We start from the raw sequence: 14,349 nt of genomic DNA, 5'->3' as shown, positions 1-14,349 counted from the left end.
CTTAGACCCCGCCTGCCTGCTCCCCGGCGCCCACGACCTCTGCCCTCTTCTGCCCGCCCCCCTGCCCCAGCTCCGGGCTGCAGGGGAGACCAGATGCAGCTCTGCCTGTGCGCCCTGGCACCCAGTTCCCTCCACCTGCGCTGGCCCTGGGGGCAGCTCCTCACACAGAGGCCTGCAGCCCCCACACATGGCTCCCTCGTCCGCCCCCTCCCTCCCAGCCTGGCTGCGCCTGGCTGGAGGCCTTACCATCGTAGGTGACGTAGGGCACTTGGAAGCCTTTGCCACTGTTGCCTTCGTTGGACTTGAACTGGATCCAGAGCTTCCGGGAGCGGGAGGTGAAGGCGATGGGCCTCTCGTACGTCTGGCAGGTCTCGTAGGTGGTGACGGACGTGGGCGAGGCTGCAGGGCACCGCGCCATTGCTCGGCTGCCCGCAGAGCCGCAGCCCCCACCGGCCCTGTCCTCCTGCCTGTGGCCTCTCCCCCCGCGCCAGCCGCCGGCACCCTCCATGTCTGGTCCCCAGCACGCAGCTCTCAGTCTCCCCGCTGTTCCCTCAGCCTCAAGGCCCTTCCCTGCCTTCCAGCGAAATGCATTTCCGGGGCCCGTCTTCCAGGAAGCCTCCCAGCCTGCTCCCTGCCCACCCCGCCATGGCCCTGCTCTGAGTTCTCTGTCTCCCTCCGGCCTAGAGGGCCCTGCCCGCGGCCAGCACTGTCCGCAGCTCGGGCCAGGTACAGGCGGCAGCGCACACTGCCGGGGGCGGAGGGGACTCAGGTCCGGGAAGTCCCCCCCACCCCCCCAGCCCCGTGAGTGAAGGCGCAGGGTGAGCCTGCTGCCTCTGGGGGAGCTTGGCCTGGGCGCCCCGAGGCCCTGGAGCGCAGTGAAGGAAAAGGCTGAGCTGCCGGCGGGGCTGGTGATGGGCACGGCCAGGGCGGTGGTCCTGACCCTGGGCAGCCCCCATTTGCACACCGTGTGGGTGCTGCCCGCGTGTGGCACTAAGTGTCCACGGAGCACGGTGGAGCCAACAGCAGCAGCTAACCTCCTCCACGTCTGTCTGCTGCCAGTCTCTGAGCACCACAGGTCCCCCCCGGGCGTCTGGGGCCTGTCGGGTTCCTGGCCTTCTCCCCTAACACTCCCATAGGAGCTCTGACCCGGGTCAGTGCGAGGAAGGAACCGGGTCCCTGCGGGTGCTCAGGAGCTGCCCCCCCACCTTCCTGCTGTCCAGGCCATCCGGGCATGCGTTTGTGTATACCCACTGCCAAGGGGCGCCCTCTGCTGGTCCTGTGTCACCCTGCACTCGGCTGATGGCTGCAGGCCTGGGGCCTGGGGCTCAGGGGAGGAGGGGAGGGGATGGGCTGCCTGGTGTGTGTGTGTGCGTGTGTGTGTCTCAGCGGAGGAGGGATGGGCTGCCTGGTGTGTGTGTGTGTGTACCTGCAGTCTGGCGTGTGTGTGTTATGTGTGTGTACCTGTAGTCTGGTATGTGTGTGTACACACAGTCTGGGAGAAGGGATGGGCTGCCTGGGGTGTGTGTGTGTGCACCTGTAGTGTGTTATGTGTGTGTGTACCTGCAGTCTGGCGTGTGTTATGTGTGTGTGCACCTGTAGTCTGGTGTGTGTGTGTGCGTGTGTGTGTCTCAGCGGAGGAGGGATGGGCTGCCTGGCGTGTGCGTGTGTGCGTGTGTGTGTACCTGCAGTCTGGTGTGTGTGTGTGTACACCTGCAGTCTGGCGTGTTATGTGTGTGTGCACCTGTAGTCTGGTGTGTGTGTGCGTGTGTGTGTCTCAGCGGAGGAGGGATGGGCTGCCTGGCGTGTGCGTGTGTGCGTGTGTGTGTACCTGCAGTCTGGTGTGTGTGTGTGTGTACACCTGCAGTCTGGCGTGTGTTATGTGTGTGTGCACCTGTAGTCTGGTGTGTGTGTGTGTGCGTGTGTGTGTCTCAGCGGAGGAGGGATGGGCTGCCTGGCGTGTGTGTGTGCGTGTGTGTACCTGCAGTCTGGTGTGTGTTATGTGTGTGTGCACCTGTAGTCTGGTGTGTGTGTGTGTACCTGCAGTCTGGTGTGTGTTATGTGTGTGTGCACCTGTAGTCTGGTGTGTGTGTGTGTGTGTGTGTCTCAGCGGAGGAGGGATGGGCTGCCTGGCGTGTGTGTGTGTGTGTACACACAGTCTGGGAGAAGGCCTGCAGAGGAGCACAGTGCCTGGGGGCCCCACTCTGGGTGGTGGACAGCAAGTGGGGAGAGTGGGCACTGCAGCCCGGCTGCAGGGGTGACGATGGGCTGAGGACTGACTCGGGGCCGGAGCTGAGAGGGGACCTGGTCTGGTCCTGGGACGCACGTTCAGGCACATGTCAGCTGTCTGGGCCTTTCCACGGAGCTTGGTAAAGCCCAGGTCACACAGGCAGCCCCAGCAGCTGGACGCGGGGTGACTGCCTCCCCTGGGCCTGGGGCAGCGGTCCTGGCCTGGCCCTGCCGGCCGCCTGAGCCCGGCACGCACCGCTCTTCCTCATGACCAGGGCGTCGCCGCACTCGTCCTCGATGGGCAGGAAGATCTCGGGGACCACGATGAGGATCCTGCGCTTGGGGGGTGGCGAGATGTGCCACACACACTCGGCGTTGGCCGGGTAGTCGCCGGGGTAGTTGGGGGACTCGATGTAGCCCGTGTAGTCGCCGAGCTCGCCGCCGCAGTGCTGGTCTGTGGGCAGTGTGGCCCCAGCCCCGGTCAGATTCTCCGGCCAGCCAGGCTGGAGGCCCAGGACGGGGCTAGCAGGTGCTGCTGTCCCCTCCTTGGCCCTCCTGTGCCAGCTGGCCAGGCCCCGGGCTGCCCTTCCCAAGGACGGGCAGGTCCCCCGGTCAGGCCTGTTGTTCCCAGAGGCCCAGGCCCAGCAATGCCCTTCTGGGCTGCCCCGCTCAGCGCGAGCCCACGCCACCTCTCTGGCTGGCTGTGCCGGGGTCCAGCAGGCTTCTCAGTGTGCCCACAGGCTGTCCCCTCCCCCACTGGCCCTGCTGCTCCTCACTGAGCTCAGCCCAGCCACAGGCGTGGGGGCTGGAGCGAAGCCCCTCTCGCACACTCCTCCCTGGCAGCTCTGTCGAGGGGCCGAGGGGCCAGAGCGGGCGGCTCAGGGACACGCAGGCAGCAGGGGACACACAGGCATGCCACAGGGAGGGTGAGCCCACACCCTCCTTTCTTTCCCTGAGCCAAACGTGACTGTTTTGAGCCAAATTGTCCCTAGCTTTAAACTCTAAGGGACATCACCAGTTTTGCAAGGAGCCTGAATGTAAAGGCTCAACGTATCTCATGTCCCCGTGCACTTTGACCCAAATATCCTCTCACTCCGAAACTTCTGGGGAACACTTCACACCCGCCCTAGTGTGCCAGAAGCTTCCGCCCCATCTGGTTCCCTGCTTTTACCCATGGGGACACTCAGAGCCCCTCTCCGGGTTTGCGCATCCGCCAGCCAGGGGCAGGGGGCCGACCGCCCCGCGGGCCCGAGCCCCTGATCTCGTGATCTCGGCTTTTAGGCTGGTCCCGGCACGACCATCAGCCCTGGGAAGGCGGAGCTGACCGAAGAGTGACAGGAAAAGGGTAAAAACCTGGAAACCGGGCCCAAGGGACTCTGGAAAGTGAGTTCGAAACACCCATGTCCAAGGAGCCCGCCCTGTCGCGCTGTGGGGGGGCGGCCCTGCGCCCCATTCTCTCAGGTGCTGCGTTTCTCCTGGCTCAGCCAAGCCTCTCACACTTCAGAGTCCGTCTGAGCTGATTCCCTCCCCCGGCTGGAAGCCTCTGCCTGCTGGCCCTGGCTGGCCCTTGGCCTCCCTCTCCCCGGGGCCCAGGAACGACAGGACCTGGCTCAGGCCACGGCTCAGATTGCATGTGGCGAGCACCAGGCAATGATGGCGACGGTACAGTCACACTGCTCAAGACTATGGGGGCTCCCAGGAGCGTCCCAAAGGTCACTGTGCAGGCAGGGCCAGTGGTGTCCTCACGGGCCCTCCCACCCTCCCACCCCAGCCCCCCGCTGCAGGGAGCAGCACCTACTTTTGCAGTGTGTGACGTTGGTGGAGCCGTCGAAGTCGGTGCTGGTGTTGCCAGGACAGGTGATGCAGTGGTTCTGGCCGAACTCGGGCTGGTAGGTGCCCACGGGGCAGCGGATACACCGGTGGGTGCTGGTGTTGTAGTGGTGGCCAGGGGAGCAGTGCACTGCGGGGAGGGGCCGCGGGGGTGCCGGTGGGAAAGGGCAGGGGCTCCTCCCGGGGGTCTCCCCTGCTCCTGAGGTCTGTGCCAGCACAGAGTCCAAGGCCCTGCCTACACGCACACGGCAGGGCTGCACGCCCGAGGTCAGCAGGGCGCGCCCAGGCCTCCACCAGATGCAGACCCAGAAGGCACGCTGGCTCCAGCAGCCCAGGGACCACATGGCCACCGGCACTGAGTTTTCAAGGAGCAGTGGAGAGACAGGAAGGGGCCCAGGGAGACAGGGAGGGGAGGAAGGCAAGGCAGCGAGGCCGTTCGGTCTGCAAGGTGGTGGGTAAGGGGCCCGGCCGGGCGGCGTCTGTCAGCGCAGAATTCGGAGCAGTGGGCGTGGCTGGGGGGTCATGTGGCCACGCAGCACAGCCTGACAGCTGCTGAGAGGGGGTGTGAGGGAGGCGGGCAGGGTCACCTGGGGAGACCCAGGCCCACAGGAGGGGGTGTGACTGCTGTGGACGTCAGCGGGGCCTGGGCCGCAGTCTCCAGGTCAGAGACACCGCCAGGCACTTCCTGTGCCCAGAGCCCTCCCAGTGCCCTTAGGAGCTCCTGCCCACTCTGTGCTGTCCTGGTGGGTGGCACAGCACTGGACGCCCACGGACACCACCTGAGGGCTCCGGGCTCCCCCTGGCCTGGGAGGTTTCCCCGTGGAGGAGATGAGAGGTGTTCAGGAAGACCCCCTGCGCGGCCCACCCAACCCTGGGTGGCTGGGGGCGTGTCCTCACCTTTGGTCTCACAGTCCTGGAAGGAGGCGGTGCCCTCGTGTTTGGTGAGCAGCCCCCCTCCGCAGGGGAAGCAGCCGGTGCGCCCGGGCTCGGGCTGGTAGGTGCCCACGGGGCAGGCCTCGCAGGGCTTGAAGCCATCGGCAGAGAAAAACCCTGGGGGGCACTGGCCTGCAAGTCAGAGGGCACACTCAGGCCCCAGGCCTGGGAAGGGTGCTGGGCTGGGGTGTGGAGGACGCGGCAGCCCCTGTGCGTGCCTATGTGGCCAGGGGCTCACAGAGGGGCCCTGGGCAGGTCTGGCAGGGGGTTGAAGAGCAAGTGGCTGGGAAGCGGGACCTGCATGTGTGTGGGGGCAGGTGGCACGGTGTCTTTGCTGGACGGACTGGCCCACTACGCTCTGGGCGGACGCTGGTCTCTCAGCAGGGCTGGCCACAGCAGAGGGAAGAGGGTCTGGGGTGGGGCTCTGAGGTCCCCAAGGGCATCACGGGGGCAGAGAGGACCACAGGAACGGCGACCCCAGTGCCTTTGGCATGAAGAACACACTAGAATTCCTGCCGAAAGCCCAGAGGCAGAGGGAATCCAGCTCGGAGGGAGAGCTGGGTTTAGTGCCCTCTCCGCCCAGACCCTGGGCTTCTGGGCTCCCAAGCCTGTGGCCTCACACCGCCTTTCCCCGTGGGGTGGAGACCACACTCCGGGAGGGGGCAGCCTGCAGGGGCTCAGGGCTGGGCTCGAGCTCTCCAGCCCCGGGGAAGGCGGGCGGTCTCCTCTCCCAGGGGCTGGGCCTTTCCCGGATTCTCTGGGGTGAGCTCCACACGGCCCAGGAGGAGAGGCTGATGGGGAGACAGCCCATCTCCCACGGGGGATTCAGAGGCTGTGGAAATAGGGGAGCGACACTGTGTAACGTCTCGAGGGGGTGTGCCGTAAGACGTGCTCAGCCGCAGAGCCCCCAGCACCGTCCACTCCACAGGCTTGTGGGCAGCACCACCCAGTCCACAGGCTCGTGGGCAGCACCGCCCAGTCCTCGCCACATGCGCCGTGCTGTGCGCAGGCGGGAGAGCTGGCGCTGCAGGGCACCCTGAGTGCAGATGCCTGGCGCTGAGCTGCACATGGTCGGCTGTCACTGCGCAGCTCCTTGGGAGAGGCTTTGGAAATGGCGACGGGATTCCTGCCAGGCCTGGGGGCCTGCACTGTGGGAGCCTGGGCCTGGAGACACGAGCAGCCCTGGCCCTGGGCCCCCTCCCCACCCTGGCCTCTCCGCCCAGGGCACCCATACTTGCCTCCACATTGGGAAACATTGTGGGCACCAGCCAGACCAAGCCCTTCGCTGCTGGGGCATGGTGTGCAGCTGAGTTGGCCTTCCATGTCCTGGTAGGTCCCCGCGGGACACGGCACACACTGGCTGGGCTCGCCGCTGAAGTAGGTACCGGGCCCACAGGCCGCTGCGGAGGCAAAGTGGAGTGGCTGGAGCGAGGATGGGGCATGGGGCTGGTGGTCAGCTCTCAGGGCTCAACTCAGGCTCCCTCCCTCAGGTACAGCACAGCCCCGGGCCCTCCTACAGGTACAGCACAGCCCTGGGTCCTCCTACAGGTACAGCACAGCCCCGGGGCCTGGCTCCCTCCCTCAGGTATGGCACAGCCCTGGGTCCTGCGCTCCACAGGTATCAACCCCAGTCCCTTCCCAGTAGAGCCCAGCAGTGGCAGCGGTCTGTGAGGACTCTGGTCTCGGGCCCCTTGGCTGCTCCTCCTGTAGCCCCCTGCAGAACCCCCCACCTGCGCCTGCGCCCCGGCTCTGCCCAGACCTTTGCTCCCTCTTCTCCACTCCTGCACGCCAGCCTTGGCTGTCAGCCCATTAATAAACTCTGCCCAGTGCCCACAGCCATCTCATCCCAGCCCTGAGCCACGAGCAAGAGGACGGGAGCCGTGGGAGACGACGCAGAGCCGAGGCTGGGAAGCCTCTGGAGCCTGCCCCATGGAGCAAATACGGGGATGTGAGGGAATGGGGAAGCCGAGCGAGTGAAGACAGGGAGCCGGCTTCACTCTGCTGGGGACCGGAGGGTCAGACAGCGCCCCGAGGAGCTGACCTGGAGCTGCCAGTGGGACTCACGGTTTACCGCACACTCGCCCCGGCAGTGCGGGTGCAGGTACACGTGCGAGTGCACACACCTACACGCTCCAGCAGCGATGACCTTGGCTTCTACATTTCATCCTTCTCTCAAAGGAAATTTGGAAATTCAGCTGACGCCTGGGTCCAGGCAGGGAGGGTCTCAGCGTCCAGGGCCAGCACCAGGGGGGGACAGTGATGGCGAGTGCCATGGCTCCCCTTCCTGGCAGACCTCTGATGCCTCTGTCCCCAACGTGTGCTGTCTCGTCCACGTGCCCATGCCGATGGGGGAAGTTCGCTGGGTGGATATCTGGTGGCCACGGTGGGGACTTACCGCATTTGCCGTCCTGCAGCACCTGGCCCGTGGTGCATGTCCCCTGCCCCTCGGGGGCCTTGGCTGGCCGCTGGGCCACCTCATACTCGGTGTCTGAGACTTGGACGTAGAACTGGTGCCGGCTGATGGCCTTGCGCAGGGTCTTGATGGCGGCCTGCAAACTCTGCTCCGCGCGCTTCCGGGCGCAGTCCGAGTCGCAGGCATCTGTGGGGCCGGGGACACCGAATGAGAGGAACTCACAGGGCCGCCGGGGCCGCCTGGCTGCGCCTCTGCTGGGCCTGCCCTCCCTGTGTTCTCATTGCAGCCCTGGGCCAGTGACCCTCTGACAGGTGACACGGACAGTGTGAGAGGGGTGACCTGCCAAGGCCACACAGCACATGGGAATACAAACCAGGCCTCTGCCACGTCACCCCCGCCCCCACCGGGCACAACCCTGGGTGGGGCTGCTTCCTGCCACTCAAACACCCTGGAGCACAGCCACTGTCCCCAGGAGACTGCCCTGTTCTCTGCCTTGAATGCAAGGTCCCTCAGGGCCAGCCTCCATCCGTAACACTGCGACACTCACTGTGGACTCCACTCTGCCTACTCACGGCTCCCTGGTCACAGCAGACCCTGAGCTCTGGGCCTTTGCCTGTTCTGTTCCCTCTGCCCACACGCCATTCCTTGCCCTTCTCCCCGTTCCGCTCTGAACTGCGGACCTCAATTTCCAGCTCTGATTCAGACGGTGCCTCTCCGGGGAAGGCTGCCTGAGCCTTTGCCTTGGGGAGGGACCTCAGCTCCGCACCGTTTCTTCTCATGCCCCTGCCACACGTGGCCTCCCCAGCGCCGGGTGGCTGGAAGGGTCCCCAGAGCAGGGACCACGGTCTGTGCGCCAGGGCCAGGCTGGTGCTGCACACATTTGCGGCTGGGTCTCAGCTGCTCGCTCCCCCCCCCTCCCCCCGCCCAACATAGGCCAGCCTCACCCTGGGCCCTGCTCTGGCCGTCCCTGGGCCGCCTCTTCCGTCATGGCTACAGGCGCTGCCCTGCCCCCTCCGCTCCAGCTCCACGCCCAGCAGCCCCCAGCACTGCACCTCTGCCCCGCCCCCCCCCCCCTGGCACGCCGCTGCCCAGCAGACGGCCCTCGCCCACCTGAGGCCTCCTCCATCCTTGTCTCCACCTCAAACTCTGCCGTGATGTGGGACACCTCCTTGGAGGGGGACTTGCGGCCACGGCGCCTCTTCTTGGAGGAGTCGCACTTGAGGGTCACGGAGGTCACGTGGCAGTTGTCTGGACAGGGAAGGGCGCACTGTGGTAAGGGGGGCTGGGGTGCCAGCCCTGCACAGGCTCCCTCTGTGTTCAACAGTCATGGTACAGGTGAGGGGACAGGCAGGAGAAGGCGGGGCTGGCCTGGGGCCGTGAGGGGTGGGGGCTGAGCAGGGTCCCTCACCCGGCCCTCTGAGTGCTCCCGCACCCAGCCCCCTGAGTGCTCCCGCGCCCGGCCCCCTGAGCAGGGTCCCGCGCCCGGCCCCCTGAGTGTTCCCACGCCCGGCCCCCTGAGCAGGGTCCTGCACCCGGCCCTCGGAGTGCTCCCGCACCGGCCCTCTGAGTGCTCCCGCACCCAGCCCCCTGAGCAGGGTCCCACACCCAGCCCTCTGAGTGCTCCCACACCCGTGTGCGGCAGCCCATGCCCCTACTCATCAAGGAGGGGGCACCCTCCCTCTGCTCAGGCCCTGCTGGGGGTCCGGGCTGTGGGGAGCCGGGCCCCAGGCCGAGCTGTGGGCTGCAGGCTTTGGCAGGCTTCCCTCTGCCCCCTCCCACAGGGTAACAGCCTCCTTGGCCCCATTCCTCAGGCGTGAGCTGTGGAGTGAGGCCTGTGGCTCCTCTGGTCATATCCAGGCCCGGAAGAAGGCTCTGGCTCTGGGGGGCTAGGACAGTGGCCCCCAGGGAGGTGGGGGGAACCAGGTTTTCCCGAGAGACACTGCCCGCTGTCTGCAGTGCCCCCGGCACAGCTCCTGTGGCTACGGCACCATGGTGGCGAGGACACACAGCGGCTCCAGCTCCCAATGCCCCTGGGGCTGTGGGTGCAGGGTGGCCCCGCTCACCCAGCAGCAGCTGCCTCGGCGTCTCCTTGGCGGGCTCTTGGCTGTGGGGCCGGAGATGGCACTTGGCATCTCTGACCTTGAAGCGGGCCTTCTGCTTCACGGGGGTGCCGGGCGCACCTGCGGAAAGCCAAAATTCCCGCGGTGGTGGCCTCTCCTGCGGGCAAGGAGGCGGTGGGGGCCGGGGGCTGCCGGGGAAGGGGCTTCTCCTGGGCCACTCCGCCCTGACAGCACCCCAGGTAGGAACCTCCCCTGCCCCTTTCGTCTCCCTGCCAGGCCTGCACATGGCGACTGCGTGGGCCGTGGGGTTACGCCCAAGGCCAGGGCCATGCAGCCTGGGCTCTGGACAGGGAAGGGACTGGCTGTGGCCTGCCCCACAGCAAAGCTAGTGGCGTGGCTCGGGCTTTTGCCAATGGGGACAGAAGGAGGGGCATGAGGAAGGGAGGGGGCCTGTAATGTTACAGAAGCCTGGGGTCACCGAGTCCGTCAAGAGCAAGTCACAGCTCTCAGCGCCCCAAGCACGGAAGCTCCGAGCACATCCGGGCCTCTGGGACAGGGAAACACCTGTTCCAGGTAACACCCCTGCTCCCGAGCCGGCCGGGCCCTGCAGGGCTGGCCCCCAGGTGTGGGCAGCTGTGACTCCAGAAGCCGCAGCAGAGGGGCCTCCCAGCATTTCAGTCACCGAGCCACGCCGGGGCCGTGACCTAGGAGCTGGAAGGGCCCTCCCGGGGCCCTCGGCCTGCAGCCTGTGGGCCTCCAGGTCCTGGCCCTGCCTGGTCTCCAGTAGCCGAGCCCTGCAGTGCGGTGTTGTGGGGCCGCCCAGCCGTGTGCAGCCTGGCACAGCCAGGGGCTACCTGAGCAGCTGGGCCCGGTGCCGGAGCTGGTGCCGTTGCGTCTCGGAGGCATCTTGCCCTGGAGGCCTGGACTGCCGCAGCTCAGCAGGTAGCTGTTTTCTGAGTCTGGGGAGAGGCCAGAGGTGAGGTGGGCCTGGCGCTCCTCCCTTCCAGGACCCCCGGATTCCTGGGATCTCAGAGCGGTAGCGGAATGAGATGAAGGCCAAGGCTGACCCTCACGTCACTCTGTTTCTAACACGCCCACAGGTCGATGGCCGGGCAGGAAGGAGCCTGCCGTGTGCGTTAGGGACTGGGACTCCCGGGGAACCAGAGCGCCCAGTGGTCGAGGCCTCTCGTTCCTGGAGGGAGCAGGGGCTGGACCCAGGGAAGAAGCCGCCCATCCCGTTCCCAGGGTGCCCTGGGGTTACCTGGCATGAAGAGGGTGTGGGCTGGGCAGGAAAGGAAGCAGCGCTCCACGCCGCCCACCCTGCTGCAGAACAGCTGTGCCCACAGCGAGGTCTGCGCCCGGGAGAGGCACTTGCCTGTGTCTGTGGAGAGGGAAGAGAGAGGGGCTGAGAGAAGCCAGCGTGGGGGTCCCCTGCCCTCCTTCCCGTGGCCAGCCTGTCTCGGCGGGATTCGGCCTGGGGATGGCAGCACCCGGGGGCCCAGGGGCTGGCTTCCTCCTGTCCCAGCCCTGTGCAGGAGCTCCATGTCCCCCGGGTTCTCCAGGACAGGTGTCTGGCCTGTCTCGGGAATGCATGACTGTATGTGAGCACGGGCTCCATGGTAGTGACCTATGCCCCCAGGGTGTGGGGTGGGCTCCCTGGGCACCCCAACACGTCCACGAGGGCTGCAGCTGTCCCAAACTGAGCTCCTCAGAGTTCTCATGGGTTAGCTGTTGGAGGATTAGAAATCCCCAGACCTCCTCCCCTAGGAGCGGCTGACAGTTCCCCAGCCAGGGTGAACACCGCAATGACTTGACAGGCGTTTCATGAGCCTGCAGTGGGCAGTCACCCAGCCACAGGCCGCTGGGCCCAGCTGGGTCGCTCGCTCCCTGCTCCCCTTGTTAGCAGTGTCCCCACACAGCCTCAGGAGACAGCTCCCCAGATCCCATGGAAAGAGGAGCCATTTGCTTTGCAGTCAGCACAGGTCTGAGACCCCTTTGGTAGTTATGGGGGTGCCTCCAAGATGGCCTCAGAGTAGGGGGGCCTTGGGCCCTCAGCTGTCTGCTGTGTTTTGAATACTTTTTCCCCACCCTCCAGTCTTCTGATGGTGCTAATAGGGTATTGGTGGTGGTAACAGGGGTCTGGGGTGTTAATGGGGGTGTTGGTGGTGATAATGGGGGTATGGGTGGTGGTAAGGGGAGGCGTGATAACAAGAATGTTGGTGGTGATAATGGGGTGTTGGTGATAACAGGGGCAGGGGGTGTTAAGGAGGGTGTTATAGTGATAATGGAGGTGTTGGTGATAACAGGGGTGAGGGGTGTTAAGGGGGGTGTTGTGATAACAGGGGCAGGGGGGTGTTAAGGAGGTTGTTATAGTGATAATGGAGATGTTGGTGGTTACAGGGGTGAGGGGTGTTAATGGGGGTGTTGGTGGTGATAATGGGGGTATGGGTGGTGGTAAGGGGAGGCGTGATAACAAGAATGTTGGTGGTGATAATGGGGTGTTGGTGATAACAGGGGCAGGGGGTGTTAAGGAGGGTGTTATAGTGATAATGGAGGTGTTGGTGGTTACAGGGGTGAGGGGTGTTAAGGGGGGTGTTGGTGATAACAGGGGCAGGGGGATGTTAAGGAGGGTGTTATAGTGATAATGGAGGTGTTGGTGACAACAGGGGCAGGGGGTGTTAAGGAGGGTGTTATAGTGATAATGGAGGTGTTGGTGGTTACAGGGGTGAAGGGTGTTAAGGGGGGTGTTGTGATAACAGGGGCAGGGGGGTGTTAAGGAGGTTGTTATAGTGATAATGGAGGTGTTGGTGGTTACAGGGGTGAGGGGTGTTAAGGGGGGTGTTGGTGACAACAGGGGCAGGGGGGTGTTAAGGAGGGTGTTATAGTGATAATGGAGGTGTTGGTGGTGATAATGGGGTGTTGGTGATAACAGGGGCAGGGGGTGTTAAGGAGGGTGTTATAGTGATAATGGAGGTATTGGTGGTTACAGGGGTGAGGGGTGTTAAGGGGGGTGTTGTGATAACAGGGGCAGGGAGGTGTTAAGGAGGGTGTTATAGTGATAATGGAGGTGTTGATGATAACAGGGGTGAGGGGTGTTAAGGGGGGTGTTGGTGACAACAGGGGCAGGGAGGTGTTAAGGAGGGTGTTATAGTGATAATGGAGGTGTTGGTGGTTACAGGGGTGAGGGGTGTTAAGGGGGGTGTTGGTGACAACAGGGGCAGGGGGGTGTTATAGTGATAATGGAGGTGTTGGTGGTGATAATGGGGTGTTGGTGATAACAGGGGCAGGGGGTGTTAAAGAGGGTGTTATAGTGATAATGGAGGTGTTGGTGGTGATAACGGGGTGTTGGTGGTACTACTGGGGTACCAATTCTCACGTCCAGAGGCAGGGTCTTTGGGAAATAATGAAATCGGATTAGACGGAGAAGGTGGAGCCCCGAGACTGAATTCTGGCGGCTTTATCCGGAGAGGCCACACAGATTCAGGTGCCCCCGTCTCACACCATGCCATGTCCTGGGCCGCCTCAGGACTGCCGGCAAGAGGGCAGACGAAGCCCCCCAGCCCTGCACTTCCGGAACCCTGGCGAGACCTCCCCTTTCTGTACCACGGTGGGCTGCCTCCACATGTTACAACAGCGGCAAGCTGAGCCCCGTGCCCCCGCTGGCCTGTCCTCCCGGCTCGTGTCCGGGAGAGTGGGCCCGGCCTGGGCTCTCATGCGCTGCACTGTGCGCTCTCGCGAATTCACTGCTACGGAGGGCGACGCACCCTGAGCCCCGCACTCGGCAGCTGCGTTTGCTTCGCCCTCCGGTGCTCTGTCCCGCTCGGACTCGTCTCGTGTCTGCTGAACGTGCCGATGGCCGCACAGGGCCTGCACACCCTCGGCCCAGCCGGGGCCGTCAGACTGCAGGCCAGGAGGACTCCTCCGCCCGCGGGAGGAGGGCGCGCTCTCCTCTCGGGATTCTGGGTAACAGCTGTGTGGGCAGGGTCAGCACCGCCCTTCCCGGCTCCCCTGGGACGCCTTCTTAGGCGAGCGTGCCCTTGAGATCAGTTCTCGTGATGATCCTAAGTTATGCCAGAGCCACAGGGGCCTGGTGGAAGTCATCCGTGGACGACAATCCTACCCCGTGCGTGTTGTGTGGGTGGCACATTGCCCTGCCCCCCCACCCCACCACCACAACCAAATAGAAACCAACTAACAGCAAGCACCGCCTCCGGCACTAACACTGCTCACCACGGCAGCTCGGACTGGCAAAATCCACGCGGCCGGCTTCCGCCCGCCCAGGTCCTCTGAACCCCCACCTGCTGCAGCTCTCAGCCCCTCCATCTTTACCAGCCCCTCCTGTCCATCCCGCCCCACCCCGCCCCCGGCTCTTCCACGGGCAACCCCTGCCTCAGGGGTCATCTCAGGAGACAGAGCGGCACCCTGCACGGTGTTCTGCTGAAATTACTGAATGGGAAGGCAGATCTGCGTGCTGGACTTCACGCCCGCGCTACGGCCCCACTGGGCGCCCAGCGAGCTCCGCGTGGACGTCAGGAGGCGGGCCGGCGCTTGCTGCGGGGTCCAGGACTTTGTCGGGCAGTTACTGTCCTGGGTGAGCGGGGCTGTGCCGCAGAGTTCCCTCCATTGCTGGGATCTGGATGGGAAGGAGGCCAGCAGCAGGGGGCAAAGACCAGAGGGAGGTGCAGACCCCAGGCTGCGCACAAGAGGAACAGGTGCTGTGGCAGCGACGTCGTGTGAGCAGCTGTCCCCTCAGAAAAAGATGGGACAAACGGAATAACAGATCTGACGCAGCAGGAGACTCCAAACAGAAGCAGCGGTCACTGGCGGCTGGAATGCCAGTGTCCCACACCGCAGCGCCCGAACTGTGCTTTAGCTTTCTTTTTTTTT

General features: G+C 64.7%; 1 protein-coding gene across 2 annotated transcripts in view; it reads right to left on the bottom strand.

The window, feature by feature from the left end:
- The window catches only part of SCUBE1 (signal peptide, CUB domain and EGF like domain containing 1), a 124,901-nt gene that overhangs the window by 4,130 nt on the left and 106,422 nt on the right, over positions 1-14,349 (bottom strand). For both annotated transcript variants that reach the window (XM_062201925.1, XM_062201926.1), the window contains 10 exons: positions 10,724-10,843; positions 10,317-10,421; positions 9,466-9,582; positions 8,513-8,650; positions 7,385-7,588; positions 6,228-6,389; positions 4,954-5,121; positions 4,025-4,186; positions 2,483-2,680; positions 247-399 (listed from right to left, as the gene is read on the bottom strand). In XM_062201925.1, coding sequence (XP_062057909.1) covers positions 247-399; positions 2,483-2,680; positions 4,025-4,186; positions 4,954-5,121; positions 6,228-6,389; positions 7,385-7,588; positions 8,513-8,650; positions 9,466-9,582; positions 10,317-10,421; positions 10,724-10,843 — 1,527 coding nt within the window. The remainder of the gene's footprint in view (positions 1-246; positions 400-2,482; positions 2,681-4,024; positions 4,187-4,953; positions 5,122-6,227; positions 6,390-7,384; positions 7,589-8,512; positions 8,651-9,465; positions 9,583-10,316; positions 10,422-10,723; positions 10,844-14,349) is intronic.

This window comes from Lepus europaeus, chromosome 10, assembly GCF_033115175.1.
Source record: "Lepus europaeus isolate LE1 chromosome 10, mLepTim1.pri, whole genome shotgun sequence".
Classification (NCBI taxonomy): Eukaryota; Metazoa; Chordata; class Mammalia; order Lagomorpha; family Leporidae; genus Lepus; species Lepus europaeus.
Note: the sequence above shows the minus strand (reverse complement) of the source record. Positions and strands in the feature narration are given on the sequence as shown.